The sequence below is a fragment of the Ursus maritimus genome, unplaced genomic scaffold (assembly GCF_017311325.1).
Source record: "Ursus maritimus isolate PB19 unplaced genomic scaffold, ASM1731132v1 scaffold_19, whole genome shotgun sequence".
NCBI lineage: Eukaryota > Metazoa > Chordata > Mammalia > Carnivora > Ursidae > Ursus > Ursus maritimus.
Window position 1 is genome coordinate 45,127,122 of NW_024424341.1, and position 14,434 is coordinate 45,141,555.

At 58.3% G+C, this 14,434-nt stretch overlaps 1 protein-coding gene across 1 annotated transcript; it reads right to left on the reverse strand.

Moving 5' to 3' along the window:
* Positions 1–307: 307 nt before the first annotated feature.
* MAG (myelin associated glycoprotein) lies at positions 308–11,394 on the reverse strand. The gene is made up of 9 exons (XM_040632795.1): positions 11,334–11,394; positions 10,771–11,139; positions 9,249–9,545; positions 8,882–9,139; positions 7,514–7,774; positions 3,163–3,450; positions 2,702–2,798; positions 1,815–1,914; positions 308–830 (listed from the first exon to the last, which is right to left on the reverse strand). The coding sequence occupies exons 1-9, from the start codon at positions 11,377–11,379 to the stop codon at positions 666–668; spliced, it is 1,881 nt and encodes a 626-aa protein (XP_040488729.1). The 5' UTR covers positions 11,380–11,394; the 3' UTR covers positions 308–665.
* Positions 11,395–14,434: the final 3,040 nt, after the last annotated feature.

The window sequence follows — 14,434 nt, forward strand, 5'->3', positions numbered from 1 at the left end:
CCAACAAAGTAAAGTTGGAAAGGCTGATAGCTGCAGAGTATGGCATGAATGTGAGTGATGGAGGTCAAACCAACACAGGCTCACGGAACACCCCGACCTGCATGGGACAAGAGGGGATGTGAGTGATCGGAGGAGCCAGACCCAGCCTGCAGCTGTCAGCTCAGAGAGCAGCTTTAGGGCGGTGGCCTTGGGCTCCGGGTTAGAATTCCTGGGCCTTCGTCCCCACACAGGACCCTGCAGAGGGCAAGGAGGGGGGGCAGCAGGCTCCCCTAGGGTGGATCAGAAATCATCAGGATCTGGACAGGTGTTTGGCTTCATGGTATTTATTTCACGTCCCTCTGTACAGGCCCTGGGGCCGGGTGTGGGGGCAGGAGACCAGGCAGGGGTAGCAATAAATAACATGGACAGACGGACAGATGGAGCTCCCCTCCGGACAGATGAGGTTAAAGGAGGTTAGAGAGGAGCCACAGTGCGGGGTGGGTGCTGGCAGGGCCGGGGGCAGCTGGGAAGGAGGGGAGACCAGGCCCCCAGGACCTCACTGTCACCTGCCCCCTCCCTTTCCGGCCCCAGCCCCCACCATTCTGGGGAGCAAGGGAGCCCATAGCCAGTAGGGGCCAGTGAGGGTCCTGAGGGAGGGGTGGCCACACAGGCTGCCCCCAGCCCCCTCACTTGACACGGATTTCAGCATACTCGGCCAGCTCCTCCGTCAGGGTGTAGCTGTCTTTGGTGGGTCGTTTTCCCAGGTCCGAGTGAGAATAGCTCAGGTCCAGCTCTGGGGGCTCCCCCCGAAGGCCCAGCAGCCTCCTCTCAGATCCCAGTCGCCTCTCACTCTATGAACAGAACCAGCCCATGAGAAGGGGCTTGTTCCACCTTTTCCAGGGGCAAAGGCTGCTGTTACTTGCACCCCCGTAGCTCCAGAGTTAAGTCCAAAAGCCCCATGTAGACCTCCGTTCCCAAGGCCCGCCAGCGCAGCCTGGGGCTTTTGCCTGTGCTGGTGCGCCCCCGTCTCCCCACCCAACAGCCTCTTCCTTGCTAAGCCTGAGAGTCACCTACAAATCCAATGTGTCCAGGAAGCCCTCTTCAACATAAGAATTTGGGGGGCCCACGATTCAACCTATAGCATCTTCTCAGATTAAAGCCACCCGGTCAGGATCGCGCCTTTCCAAATGTGTGTAAGTGCCTGGCTCTGTAAGGCCTTCCCCTATGTTTGGGTCTGGGCTGGCTCCCCTCCTCAATCTGGGAGATCCTGCAGGTGTGACTTCGGCTTCCCTGTCCTGTGCTCCTCCCCACCCCCACCCCTACACGGAGCCTTTGGACACAGACACAGGACACTGGCCACAGACAGAAGGGAGCAGCAACAGGACAGACTAGACAAGGCCAGGAGGGCTAGGCAGGGCCAGACTTCACCAGGGAACATCCTGGATACCTGACGAGAACGTACACACATGCACGCCAACCCTGAGGCCCGACAAGGGCCCAGAGGTGGGCACACGGAGGCCCCTGGAACCTACCTCCTGGGGCGCTCATTCCAGGGTAGAGACCTCTCTGGACTATTGGAGAAGGAAATGCAGTCATAGACCCGGGAGGGGAGGATGGGGGCTGCCCTCTGCTGAGCCCCTCAGCCCCCTTCACAGCTTCAGCCTGAGCACCCCTCCCAGCCCAGATGCAGCCAGCCCTCCGCACTTCCTCCCTTTCCCTGCTGAAGGGGCCGGCCTCCCCTCTGCCCCTTGGCCTCCCAGGCCCTCCCAGGCCCTCAGGGTCCCTGGCACCCAGGTTCTCCAGCTAGTCTGGAGCCACAGGGCTCTGGCCCTCACCTCATACTTCTCTGGCGCCCCAGAGATGCGGAAGTCGCTGCTGAACAGGACCGGGGGGTTGTCCCCCGCCGAGAAGCTGGGGCTCTCTGTCACGTTCTTTCTGCAGGGCAGGACAGGTCAGCCCCAGCAGGATTCCCAGGCCTCCCTCTCCACTCCCTTTCTGCACCCCATCTACCTTAGGAGTTTGGCTCAAGGGACCCTAGGGTTGTTCCCACCCATTTCTCTAAGGCGGGGTAGATGGCCTCTTCAGAATGACCAGCCTCCTCCTGTCCCCCACGGCCCATCCCTCCATCTAGTCCCTGGTCCCTGCCACTTTTTGGGACCCCGGCCTAGCTTCTTGGGGTTCTTCTCCTGGCTCTGGCTCCATCAGCCCCTCTTGCAGCCAGGATGTGGAGCAGAAAGATGAATTCATTTTCAGGGAAGCTGGTGTGTGTGTGCCACAAGGAGGAAAAATAGCAGAGTTGCGGTAGGTGGGTGTGGTTTGGGGCTGGGGAGTGTGTTTGTTGCCAGAGATGAGGTGTGTAATCACCGGGGCCCTGGAACCGACTGTGACCGACCCTGTGGCTACAAGCCAGAGGTGGCTGGGTTTCCCCCATCGCACCAAAGCATGTGCAAGAGGGTTCCTAGAGGGCAGGAAGCTATGGCCACAGAACCTGGGGAACAGGTAGCCATCAGGGGAAAGTGCTCAGCGCAGGCACTGGCCCGCCCTGACATGTTAGCAGGAGCCTCTCTCCTCCATCCAGCCAAACATCCACAGAGCAGAATCGCCCTCCCACACACAGACAGGGCTGCTTTCCCCTGTCCATCGCTGCCTCTAACTGACCTCCCCGCCTCCCCAGCCCCGGGAGACTCCCCACCCCCCAGATGAGCCGTGGCAGGCCACTCACTTTCTGCGTGTCTGGGTAATGTAGCAGACGATGGCAATTAGGATGGCAAAGGCTACCACGGCTCCCACAGGGCCGATCTTGGCCCACATCAGGCGGTCTGAGGACAAAAGACCCAGGCATCTTCAGGAATGCTGCTGGTAGTGAGGACGCCCTGGGGTCTTGGGCGACGGGCTGGGGCAGAGGTGAGAGTGAAAACATTTCCATAGCTGGCACATCCTTGCAAGGCCTCACTGGCCCGGAGGGTGTAGCGGCCAGAGCGTCCAGGAGAGGGCCCATTAAAGCGCAGGCAAACCCAGGGCAGCCTCTCTTTACCAACTGGAAAGGGCATCTTTACCACTTGATCTATCTGCGTCGCCCCACCCAGGCTTGGTGGCTGATGGTCAGCCTCAGGGAGGGAAGCCTGGATCCAAGAGAAGCTCCCTCCATCCCTGTGGCTCCCAGCCTCCCATCACAGCACTCACGGGCTCCCTGGAAGGGCAGCTCCAGGCTCTTGGTGCCATAGACGTTGTGGGCCGTGCAGATGACCCGGGGCGGGGCCTGAGCCTGCCCCCGCAGCGTGAGGATGCTGGTGAGCAGGAGACCGCTGCGCTCCGAGTACACGAACTCCCGCTCGGTCTCGTTCACAGTCACGTTGCGTGAGGGCAGCTCGAAGGCCACGGACGGCTCCGGGTTCGATTTCACCACGCACAGGCACTGCACTGTGTCCCGGGCTGCTGCGCAGTGGGACTCCAGGAGGATCACGGGGGCAACTGCAGGGGCAAAAAGGACCAGGGCTCAGGGGACTGGCGCCGACTGGAGGCTGAGCCTCAGGGGACTCCTTGGCAGAGGGCCAAAAGCAGGTGGTAGCTGTCTCAGAGATGAGCTGCATTTCCCCCTTTGCACTGTCTCCAGCCCCCTCTCTAACTTTGTTCACCTTGTCAAACACAAATGAGATCACAAGGCTTCCTGCTCAAAACCCTCCTTCCGTTGCTCCCCAGGTCACTGACAATGATTTCCAAATTCTTTCCCTGGTTTGGCGAGGCCCCACGGGACCCAGCCGCACGGACCTTCTCTCACCATGGCTCCTGCCCAGTCACGCTGGCCTCCGCTGTTTGCAAAGCTCATGGAGCTTTTTCCCACCGCAGGGTCCTTGCATTTCTCCCTCAGCCTGGAACTCTCCCCTGACACCTGCTGAACTCAGTCCCTCCCTCCGTGCCCTGGGGCTCTACTCAGGTGACATCTCCTTCTCTGACCACTCACAGAAACCGCACCTCGATGCACTAACTATTCACTCCCCGTCCCGTTTGGGTCTTGCTCCCCAGCACTTATCCCTACCCTTGTGAGATGCCCATACGGCTGGGCTCTTGCTCCCGTCCAGACAGGTCTCGACCCCACGCTTAGAACGCGCCTCTCACATAGCGGAGCTCTGCGAAGACTCGCATGGGCTCTTGAGCCCTGCCGGTCCCCCTCCTGGCCACCTGCAGATGCCCCTGCTGACTCCCTCGAGCTTCCTTGCACCCTGACTGTCCCCCTTCGTGGGATCCTCCACCTCGGGCACCACGCCCCGCCCTCCACCCAAGTTCATTGTGTTGAGCTTTCCTTTGCTGCCATTTGTATTACAAAAACGGTACTGGTCTGGTTTTTGTGGGGTTTTTTTTTGTTTGTTTCTTTCATTTTCTAAAATACGACATTATAATAGAACACCGAATGTTGCTTTTTAAAGCTATGCTCTCTTTCCCTCCTGAAGAATCCAGCACCAGAGTCCACTCATTCTAGAGTGAGCTCTGGTTCTCGCTTCTGACCAGAACACGCTTACACATGGCCAAAAGACCCTCGGGCCATCTACCCCCAGTTACTTTCAATTTCCAGCAGAAAAAAGAATATGCAGATAACAGTGCCAGGCCAGGGAGTCGCATGACCAGATTCAACCTCTAGATGGTTCCAACTGGAACCTCAATGTGTATTTGCATCTAAATCTAGTAAATTAAAAATATATAGCGTGAATTCTGTTCGGGCATACACACACTCTGCTTGTTGTAGTGTTAATGAATTAACGTCCTACCGAGTAAGTGCATAAGGACAAACCTGAACCAACAGCTATTACATTTTTTTTAGAAACCCTTTCATTCAAGACTTCACCCCTGCCGCTCCATTGACAGTGGCTGCCCTAGACCCCATGCCGACACCGTGCTTGCATGTGCTCAGTATCTCCGCAGCTTGGCAGGTGGCCTGGGAGGCCTGGGGATCCCTGACTGACCCTGTACAAACCCCAAGTCCCACATTCAGCTTCCCTAGGCCTCCAAGGTGGAGTTTTCATCTGTGCAAACAGGAGTATTGGTCCTTCCTCGCAAGGGCTTAGTCTTAAAACCCTCCCAAGGATTCAGGATGAGATAAAAAGAACCATTCCAGCAAGTGGAGCACGTGAGCAAAGGCTTGGCGTCCGGAACTCCAGGCGGGCACCCAGCCTGGAGTCCAAGGGAGAGATTAGGGGGAAATAATTTACGGAGCACAGCGCAAGTGTCAGGCGTTGCGGGCACGCAGCATAACTTCCAGACTCTTCACAACCTCCTTTGGGGTAAGCTATGGTTATCATACCCATTTTTCAGTGGAGAGGCTCAGCCAAAGGGAAGTCACTTGTCTGGGATCATGCAGCAAGATGGAGACAGAGCGGGGATTCTGACCTGGGTCGGTTCAGCTCTGTCTGGTGCCGGACACCAGTTCATACTTTGGTTTCCTTCTCTTAAACTGGGGTGAAGAACAGTCCTTCACAATCATGTGGTGAGACCAAAACAGGTCAGTACGAGCCAAGGGCTTAGATTCATGCCCCGCACGTGAGCGCTGAGCAGAGGTGAGAACCTTGCATGTCCCTCGCCATGCTGGGCCCTGGCTCTGCGGATGAGAAGGAAGCCCCACACTGGGGGCACCGGCTGCTGTCAGTGAGCACCAAACCCCTGGTGCGAGGGGACACAGACGTCAGGGACAGAGAAGGGCCTGAGGGACGCTGTGCCTAGCAGGCTGAGGCCGCACTGCCATGGGCACGCCCGGTGACCCAGGCCTGGGTGAAGCCCGAAGGGCTCAGCGCGTGGGGCGGGGGCCGGTGGGGGGCATGGCTGCTTCTCAACTCCAGCAGGATGAGGGCCTTCCACTCCAAATCTGTTGGTTTGTTTTCAAAAGAAGCCAGATTAAGTAAGTCCTTGGGTGCTGCGGGCTGCGGGGAGGCAAAGCAGCCAGAGGTTTAAGAGCTGGGCCAGACTAGAGCCCAGAAGACTCCTGGCTCTGACCGACCTTCCGAGCGACATGGTCTTGGGGAATTCTGACCTCTGTTTTCTCCTCCGTCAAAGAGGGGATGATGATAACGCATGCCTGCCTCACAGGGTGAAGGCACGGGCTCCGCAGAACACCTGCAGAGCTCAGGATCCTGCCCAGAAGAGACCAGGAACGACCGTTTGCGGCCGCCCCTCTTACTGCACATGCATGTGAGACGCTGCGGTGTGCAAGCTCGGGGGCTTCCATCCGAGCCTCAGGGGGCTCTCTGCCCCTCCAACTTAAGACGCCACTGGCTTGGGGTGTGACAGGGAAAAGGGGTATAGCAGAAGGAGGAAGGCGAGGGAGAAAGCAGAACACCGCACAACTCATGACCGCCTTGGGTACTGCGAGCGAGCAGACGCTGGGAGGGGATGTGCCCCAAGGTGAAGGGTTAGCACAGCAGTGCGCGGCCACCCCTTTGCCATGGAAGGTGGCCCTCCAGAAATAGTCTGTATCTACCACGTACTGATTATAGCCACATCCAAAGTACTGAGTACGGATGGTGCTCAATACCGCCTGGCAAACCTGCGTGGTGGGGCCCACGGCAGGTGGAGTCATGGAGGCCGGGAGTGGTGAAGTCTGGAGACTAGTGCCAGAGGCCAGGCAGGAGCTGAAGAGGAAGCAGGGAAGATGGAAATATGGCGGTGACATTCCAGAGGGAGTTGCTGCAGGAGAGGGAGTGGAAGCCGTGACTTGGAGCTACACCGCTGCGCACGCCAGCTGGGGTGGGGTTGGGGGTGTTGGCGGTGTCATCCCGAGAGGAGGTCGGGACAGGTGCTGGTTGCCAGTGGAATGATGAGCTTCATTTCCAAGACTTCCAAGCTTTCTATGTGCATCCATCCAATCTCTCTGGCTATACTGTATCTGTTAATAAGCTTGGTGTCCTCTTGGTCCTCTCCCCCACATTCCCCAGCATCACACTGCCCTTCGCACATAACAACTGCTTGAACGATGTATTCTGATGTAATAACATGGGATGAGGTCAACTATGGCCGTACAGAACAGTGGAGCCAGACTGTCTGGATTTGAACCATTCTCTAGCTGTGTGACCTTGGGTAAGTGGCATAACCTCTCTGGGCCTCAGTTTGCTTCTCTGGAAACTGGAGACAGTAATAGAACCTCCCTCCTGGGAATGTCATGTGGACGAAATGAGTGGATCCCCGTACAAAGCTTCCAGCAATGCCTGTGCATAGCCATGCAACTCAAGGGTTAAATGCCGTGGTTATTGGTGAATGCAAAGGGGGCAGAAGCCACAGGATCTAGAAATCTCCTTGGTCAAAAGTGCACCCCAGGATGTGGGAATACAGTGCTCTCAGGTGGGACTTTCAATTTCTTGCTGTGGATTCAGCCTCCCTACCTTGTCCGTTCTCATCTGCTGGTGCAAAGCTGACCCCTGGTTGGGATGCACGGACTCCTCCCAGTAATCCAGGAACCCACGGAACCATCCACTGAGGCGGGGTATGTGGAAGGAGACCAAGTGCAGCCGGCTCTCGGCAGGGGAAGGGGAGAGGAGCAGGGGGTACTCACACTCCACAGATAGGTTGAAGGTGGTGGCCCTCTGGCCATACTGGTTCTCAGCTACACACCAGTACTCTCCGTCATCCTCAGGAGTGACGGCAGGCAGCTCAAGCTGCAGCTCGCTCTCGTAGATGACCGTGGCCAGAATCTGCTTCTCCTTGAAGATGGTGAGAATAGGATCTGGGTTGCTCTGTGTGGAGCACAAGATGGAGACCGTCTCCCCCTCCACAGCCACCATCGTCCCGTTCACCATCGGCTTCCGGGGTGCATCTGGGGGTGGCAGGACAAGGGGGGCCCGATGGTCAGAAGCCAAGGGTGCCTCTTCTGCCAGCCAACTCCCACCCCCAATGTGACCCCATATGCCCCAATCTGAGCACACTGGCTCAGGATGGTTCAGGTAACCCTTGTCTGACTATCCTGTTTACAAGAACAGGGCTCTGCTTGAATCTCAGCTCTACCCCTTCCCAGCCATGTGTGGACCCATGTGCTAACCTCTCAGGGCCTCATTTTTCTTATCTGGAAAATGAGCTTAATAATAGTCCCAACCTCACAGGTGCCATTGAGAACCTAAGAGACAGGTGCTGTTTTAACCTGAACAAGGTAAGATGAAGATTCCCAACCATGTGAGGAGACTCTATGTTAGTAAATAAATGTAGTTGGCGAGATGAGGATATGAGCTTTGGAGAAAAAGAAATGTGGTGATGGGAAATCAGGGTAGTTGGAGTTTTAACTAGGATGGTGAGGGAAGGCTTCCCTGAGAAGGGAAGAGGTGGGTTGGGGCCAGCCGTGGGGATGTCCGGGGGCAGAGTATTTGTGGAAAGCACTCAGAAACTGCTGAGTAAATGTTGGCTACAGCGCTCATTATTATTATCCACAGCCCTGGGCATTTTGCCTCAATAAATATTTGTGAATGAGTGAATGAATGAATGACCTCTCCTTGGTTCCTAACAAAGAACCTTATCTGACAAGCCTCCCCCCCCACCCCGCCCCGGAACTCTAGAACAACACAGTGCGGCCTAGGGGCTGGCTGAGGTCTGGGGTCCCCTCATCCCTCCCCCTACAATTGCAATGGGGCTCATTGGGAAATGCGGATTTCCAGGGCCCAGATCTACTCCCAGACCAGCCAAGACTGGTCCTCGGGAAACGGAGTTTCACTGGCTTCCTGGGTGGCAGGCACCCCTCTTGTCTTCCCACGTCGTCCGGGGATGAGAGTGGGGCGCAGTAGGTGTTCATCGGATACTTGTGGGACGCAGGAACGCCCCGACCTGCAGCCCTCCGCTCCACCTTCCCCCGCCCCCGCCCAGCTCCTCCCCGCGCGGCGCGGGTTTCCCCTCCTCTCTCCGCCTGGAGCGGGTGCCGGGCGCTGGCGCCACTCACACATGACGCTGAGCCCCACGGTGCGGTTGTCCTGGCCGTAAGCGTTCTCCGCCAGGCAGGCGTAGACGCCGTCCTCCGCGGGGGTCACCTCTTCCAGGTCCAGGAACAGGCTCTCGGCCACGGCCTCCCGGAGCACCGTGCCGTCCCGCATCCAGGTCAGCAGCGGCAGCGGATTGCTGTCGGCCCCGCAGAGCAGGCTGACGTGCGAGCCCTCGATGGCTTCCACCGAGGCGTTCATCTCCACGATCACCGGGGGGTCTGAGACCGGCGACACAACCCGGAAGGGGGGGTTGGTCGGCGGGCTGGGATCGCAGACCCCGCCCCCGGCCCTGACCCCGCCCCCGCCCCGCCCCGCCCCCAGGCTCACACTTGACGTCCAGGCTGGCATAGCCCTCGAACTGCAGGGTGGTGTTGGGGAAGGAGGCCTGGCAGCCCAGCCGGTGGCCGTTGACCTCCCTAGTGGGCACGAAGTGTAGCAGCGACACCTGCACCCAGGTGCCCTCATCCTCACGAAGCCGACCCAGCACGGCGGGCTCCCCTAGTCCTTCGTGGCCCAGCCAGCTGAGCTCCGGGCGCAGCTCTGGGCAGTTGTCAGGCACCATGCAGCTCACCTCCACTTCCGAGCCTGCCACCACCTCCGGGGGGACCACGATGTTGGGGGTGTCTAGATGAGACGGGGGAACAGGAGGGTTAAGGAAGCATTCTTGGTTCCTGGTCTCCTCCCCATCCTTGCATACAGAATTCCCTACAACCTTCTCTCCTCCTGGTTACCTTTCACCCAGGGGCCCTCCACGACCCCACCACCGATGCGTCATAATGGAAATAACTATATAATGGGCTGAGTACTTTATAGCGTTTCCCTTGCCAGTCCTTCCAGCCTTGCTAGAAGGCGGGTGAGGTTATTTTGCTGTTTTTAGATGAGGAAACTGAGGCCGCAGCTAGTATGGAGGGAAAGTGAGCTGCAAACTCCGTCACTCCAGCTTCATTATCTGAGCTCTGGATACTGCACTGTAACCCTGAAGAAACTTCTCTCCTTTCCCATGTCTGCTTTGGTTTATTTTCCCCTCATGCTTGTGAGTGAGTGTGTGAGTGTGTGTGTGTGTGTGAGTGTGTATGTGGTATGTCCTAGAGATACGGGTCTGGCTGTGCCAGTGGGGTCTCTTTCTGCATTGGGGCTGTAATCTGGCTCATTTGGACTCCGTGCTGACGGGGAACCCAAATCTAGGGGCTCCATGCTATGGGGCCTCTCAGAAATTAGGTGGCGTGCCCTACTGATCGCCAAATCTGGCCCAGAACTGCATGTTATTTGGCCTAAACTTAGGATTTGTTTTTAAAAATCTGAATCGGCAGCTAATGTGTAGGAATTAGGAGATTACACAGAAAAACACACAATTCTGGTTTCTCTTAAAGATTCAGACTGAGAGCCGCATCTCCACATTCTCCTCCAGCCCTGGTCACCCAGAGCCAGGTGCTGCTCCGAGCACTGCACAAGTATTCACTCACGGGGCTGTAAGTGCTATTCTTATCCCCATCTTACAGAAGAGGAAAACAAGACCCAGAGACGTTAAGTAACATGCCCACAGTCACCCAGCTAACTCAGGGATCCAGAGGCCTTACCCCTAGCCCCTGGGACCCACTGCTTTTCTTCCAGTTGTTTCTAGAAGAAGACGAAGAGCCCTCCTGTTTCCTCTGAGGGCAGCAAGACTATTTGGGGCCCTGCTTTGCTTGTTTCTGTCATCTGCCTGGTCTGTGCGGGCATGGGGGTGTGCAGCCCCAGCCACACTGAGAAACCCCAGGCCGGGCTGCCGCAGACCTCCCTGGAAAGGCGCCATGGAGGACTCGGCGCTGCCGCCCCCACCCCCGCCTGCGCGCACACTCTGGGGACTCACTGATGATGTCCAGGACACTGTGCTCCGAGAAGGTGTACTGGTTGTAGCCCCCTAGGTCCCCGCGGAAGTAGTACTTGCCGCCCAGCTCGGGGCTGAGGCTGCTGAGCAGAAGGGTGCAGTTCCGCAGGCCCAGGTCCCCCAGGAGGCGGCTGCGGCCTTGGAAGCTCTCGTGCACCACTTGGGTTCGAGACTTGAAGACCACCGGGGGATAGTTTTTCGGGTAGGGGCTGTTGAAGTACCAGACACCATGCACCACGGCTGGCCGCAGCTCGTCCGGGAAGTCGAACCGGCAGGGGATGGAGACGCACGTGCCCTCGAAGGCCGAGATGGACGAGGGCATCCAGGCGCCCCAGTGACCCCCTCGAGAGGCTGTGGGCAAGCAGGACCGCTGAGGTGCAGGGACAGGTCCTTCCCGGTCACCACTGCCCCCCACCACCCCCGCCAACACACACACTCCCGTCACCTCCCACCACCCCCCTGGGGGCTGCAGGGACCCACAGAAACAGCCCCAGCCCCGCTCAGGGGCCAAGGCCCCAGGATCCCCCAACACCCCTCGCCCTTACCTGAAATCATAATCCAAAACAGAGGCAGTGTCGTGAGGAATATCATTTTGTCCAGCAAGTGAGCAACAGCTGGAGAGGGGAGAGGAGAGCGCTAAAGGCCAGGGGAAGAGGTGAAGGGTGCCTCTGGTGAGGCTTCAGGAGAGGGCCCGGTCAGAAGCTGGTTGCTGCTGGTATCATTATTTAGAATGACAAACATTTCTGTGGCGTTGACCCATGCACCAGGCCCCAATGCTTGACTCTGCTGTATTAATTCATTTGGTCTCTCTGAGATAGGGGTAGTTATAACCCACATTTTATAGTTGCGGTCCAGAGAGGCTAAGTAATTTGCCCAAGGCCACACAGCTGGTAAGTGGCAGAGTTGGGATTCAAGCCCCATCTGCCTAGCTCCGGATCTGCAGACTTAACCACCAAACCACCCTGTCTCTACGTAGTACTGACATGCTGATAATTTCTTCATCACCATTGTGCTCCTGGGCATCTCCAGAAAGTAAGGACCGAGCCAGGGCTGGACCAGCAGCAGGAAGCAGGGGAAGCCAGGGGGAAAGAGACGTTGGAACCCTGCCCCTCACCTCAGTCTCCCTGAGTTGGGAATGCCTTCAGGTGTCACTTGAAGCTGTCAGCCAGCCAACCTGGAATGAGAGCCAGACAGGTGCATTCCCGGCTGCCCTCTCCGTGTCTGTCCGCTCTGAGTGGCGGCCTGCTGTCAGGTTGCGCACGTGGTCTCCGCTGCCCGGGGATGCTTGGGACCCTCCCACACAGCCTGGAAGCTACTCTGTAGTCACCGCCCACCCCGAGCTGTGATGCTGAGGAACTTTGGGGAGGTAAGGGGGAGCGGCGGAGCACTGGGGTGGGGGGTAGGCAGGCCGTGTGGTGAGTGGGGTGAGGGAGCAGATGGCCCACAGCTGAGGCCTGGGGGTGGCGGGCAGGGACCTGGCCCATCAATGACTGGGTTTCACAGCATCAGCATTCCCAACATGCCGCGGGAATTCCTGCCGCCCTCTCCCACCCCACAGACGGCCCCTGCTGTCCCCACCCTCAGCAGAGGCCGGGGCCCGGTACAAAAGAGCCCTGTTCGCTCAGGGTGAGGGTGCCTCATCCTGGGGGGTTTCTTGGGGTAGGTTGGATGGAAGAAGAGTCGGGCGCTCCTGGCTGGGCTCAGAGCAGGGCCAGGAAGGACCCCGGGGTTGGGAGCTCATGAGTCCCTGAGACCCGGCTGCTCAGGGTTGAAGCCAGGGTTTCAAGTGGCTGCCTTCCCTGGCCTTCGCTGTGCTCTTCCCACAGACACGGACACATGCACAGTCAGACACATGCAAATGCCGGTCTGAAATGTGACAGATCTAGACCCAACCAGAAGGAACAGGCTCACACAATAGCGATGCGGGTGCACACCCGGGCAGGGCAGCGAGCCGCGTGCACCTGCAGAATGCCACACACACACACACACACACACACAGTCACAGGAGCGTCCCCACACGGCCCTGCTCCACGCCCACCACACCCCGGGGCTGCCAAGGGCTTGCAGGCGCACACGTGGACCCGCCTGCATGCCATGCTCACAAAGACACACAGACCTGCACACACGCACTGGGGGGTAGCTAAGGTCAGACCCACCCAGACACAGGCTGATGGACACGTGGCGGATGCCAGCCTCGCCCCACGACAGGAAGGTACGGGACACAGGCGAGGGGGCAAAGATGGGTTCTTGGGGTGGGGGCCAGAAAAGTCTTAGCTGTTGCGGTGAGCTGGGACTCCCTAAAGGGCCGCAGTACATAAACATGTATACTGCACGTCTCTGGCCGTGGAATCTCATGGCGGGAATGGGATTAGGAAAAACAGCTCTAAAATGGTTCCTTAGTGGGGTATAGTGAAAACAACGTTGAGGAACACTGATATAGATTAAGGCTCACCCAGGGGAGGTGCGTGCACACACACACACACACACACTCACACACACACACACACACACACCTGTCATGCGCCCAGGTGCGGGCACTGGTTCACTCACAGCTCGCTGCCCCCGCCCCCTCCAGACAGCAGGATGCAGGTGGGGGCTCACCTGGCATCCTTCTGCTCTTCACCCAGCCCCAGACCACTGCCACCCCATCTGCCCCAAACTCGGGAGCCCCAGGGCAGCTGTTAGTGCGGACCTTCCGCCACAGGGTTGCTGAGAAGAGCCCTGCGTTCTTTCTCTCTGTGGTTCCTTCCCTAAGCCCGTCACTGTCCCTGCCATGGTCCCAGCCCATTCCCCAAGCTGTCCGGAGCAGCCCCCCGCCCCATCCTAAACTAGTGGCAATTGCCGGTGACCTTGCCTTGCACGTGCTTCTGGGCACCCTTTGCGCCACCCTCTCAGCCCGGTCCTCCGCCCCCCACCTCATCGTTGGCCCCTCTTTGCCGCATACTCACTTGGATGCTCTCGCTTCTGCGCCCTCGGCTCCACCGGCCCTGCTCACAGTCCCCTGGCCTCCCAGGGTCCAGGCCCCCACTTGCCAGCCCGTCCCCTCCCCCTGGGTGCCAGGGGCCGCCTGCCTCCGGGGCCCAGCTCCTCCCTGCCCCCGAGGGAGGGGGGCACAAAGGGGCCCTTGTCACCACTGCTGGAACTGGGCAGCCTGATGCCTGGGTTCTACTAGCTCCTTCCTGGAGGGGATGGGGGGGACGCAGCCTCACTTGCTGCCCCCTCCTCCATCACTACGCACCCTGGTTCTGGGTCCCTACGAGGGTCTGCTATCTCTGGCAGTCTCAGGCTAAGAAACAGAAGGTGGTGTTCTCAGTGTCTAGGGAATCTTGGTGGCCCGAACAGGTAAAACCTTGGTCCCAAGAGGCCACAGAGGGGGTGAGCAGGACACTGGACCTGCCCACTCTTGGCTTCAGCGTCACCTCCGCCCTCTCTTGAATCACTTCCCTGGGTCACGTTTGGTGCCTACATCCTAGTCTATCTTCCAGACTCTTCTTGCCATCAGAAATGACCTTATGCATTGATTGTCTCCTCTCATGAGAACATGATCTCCAGGAAGATAAGGGCTTGGCCTGCTGATTTCTATCTATCCCGGTGGTAGAATGGCTCCTGGCACAGAGCTAAGCTTCATAACCACAGAGCGGGCGCA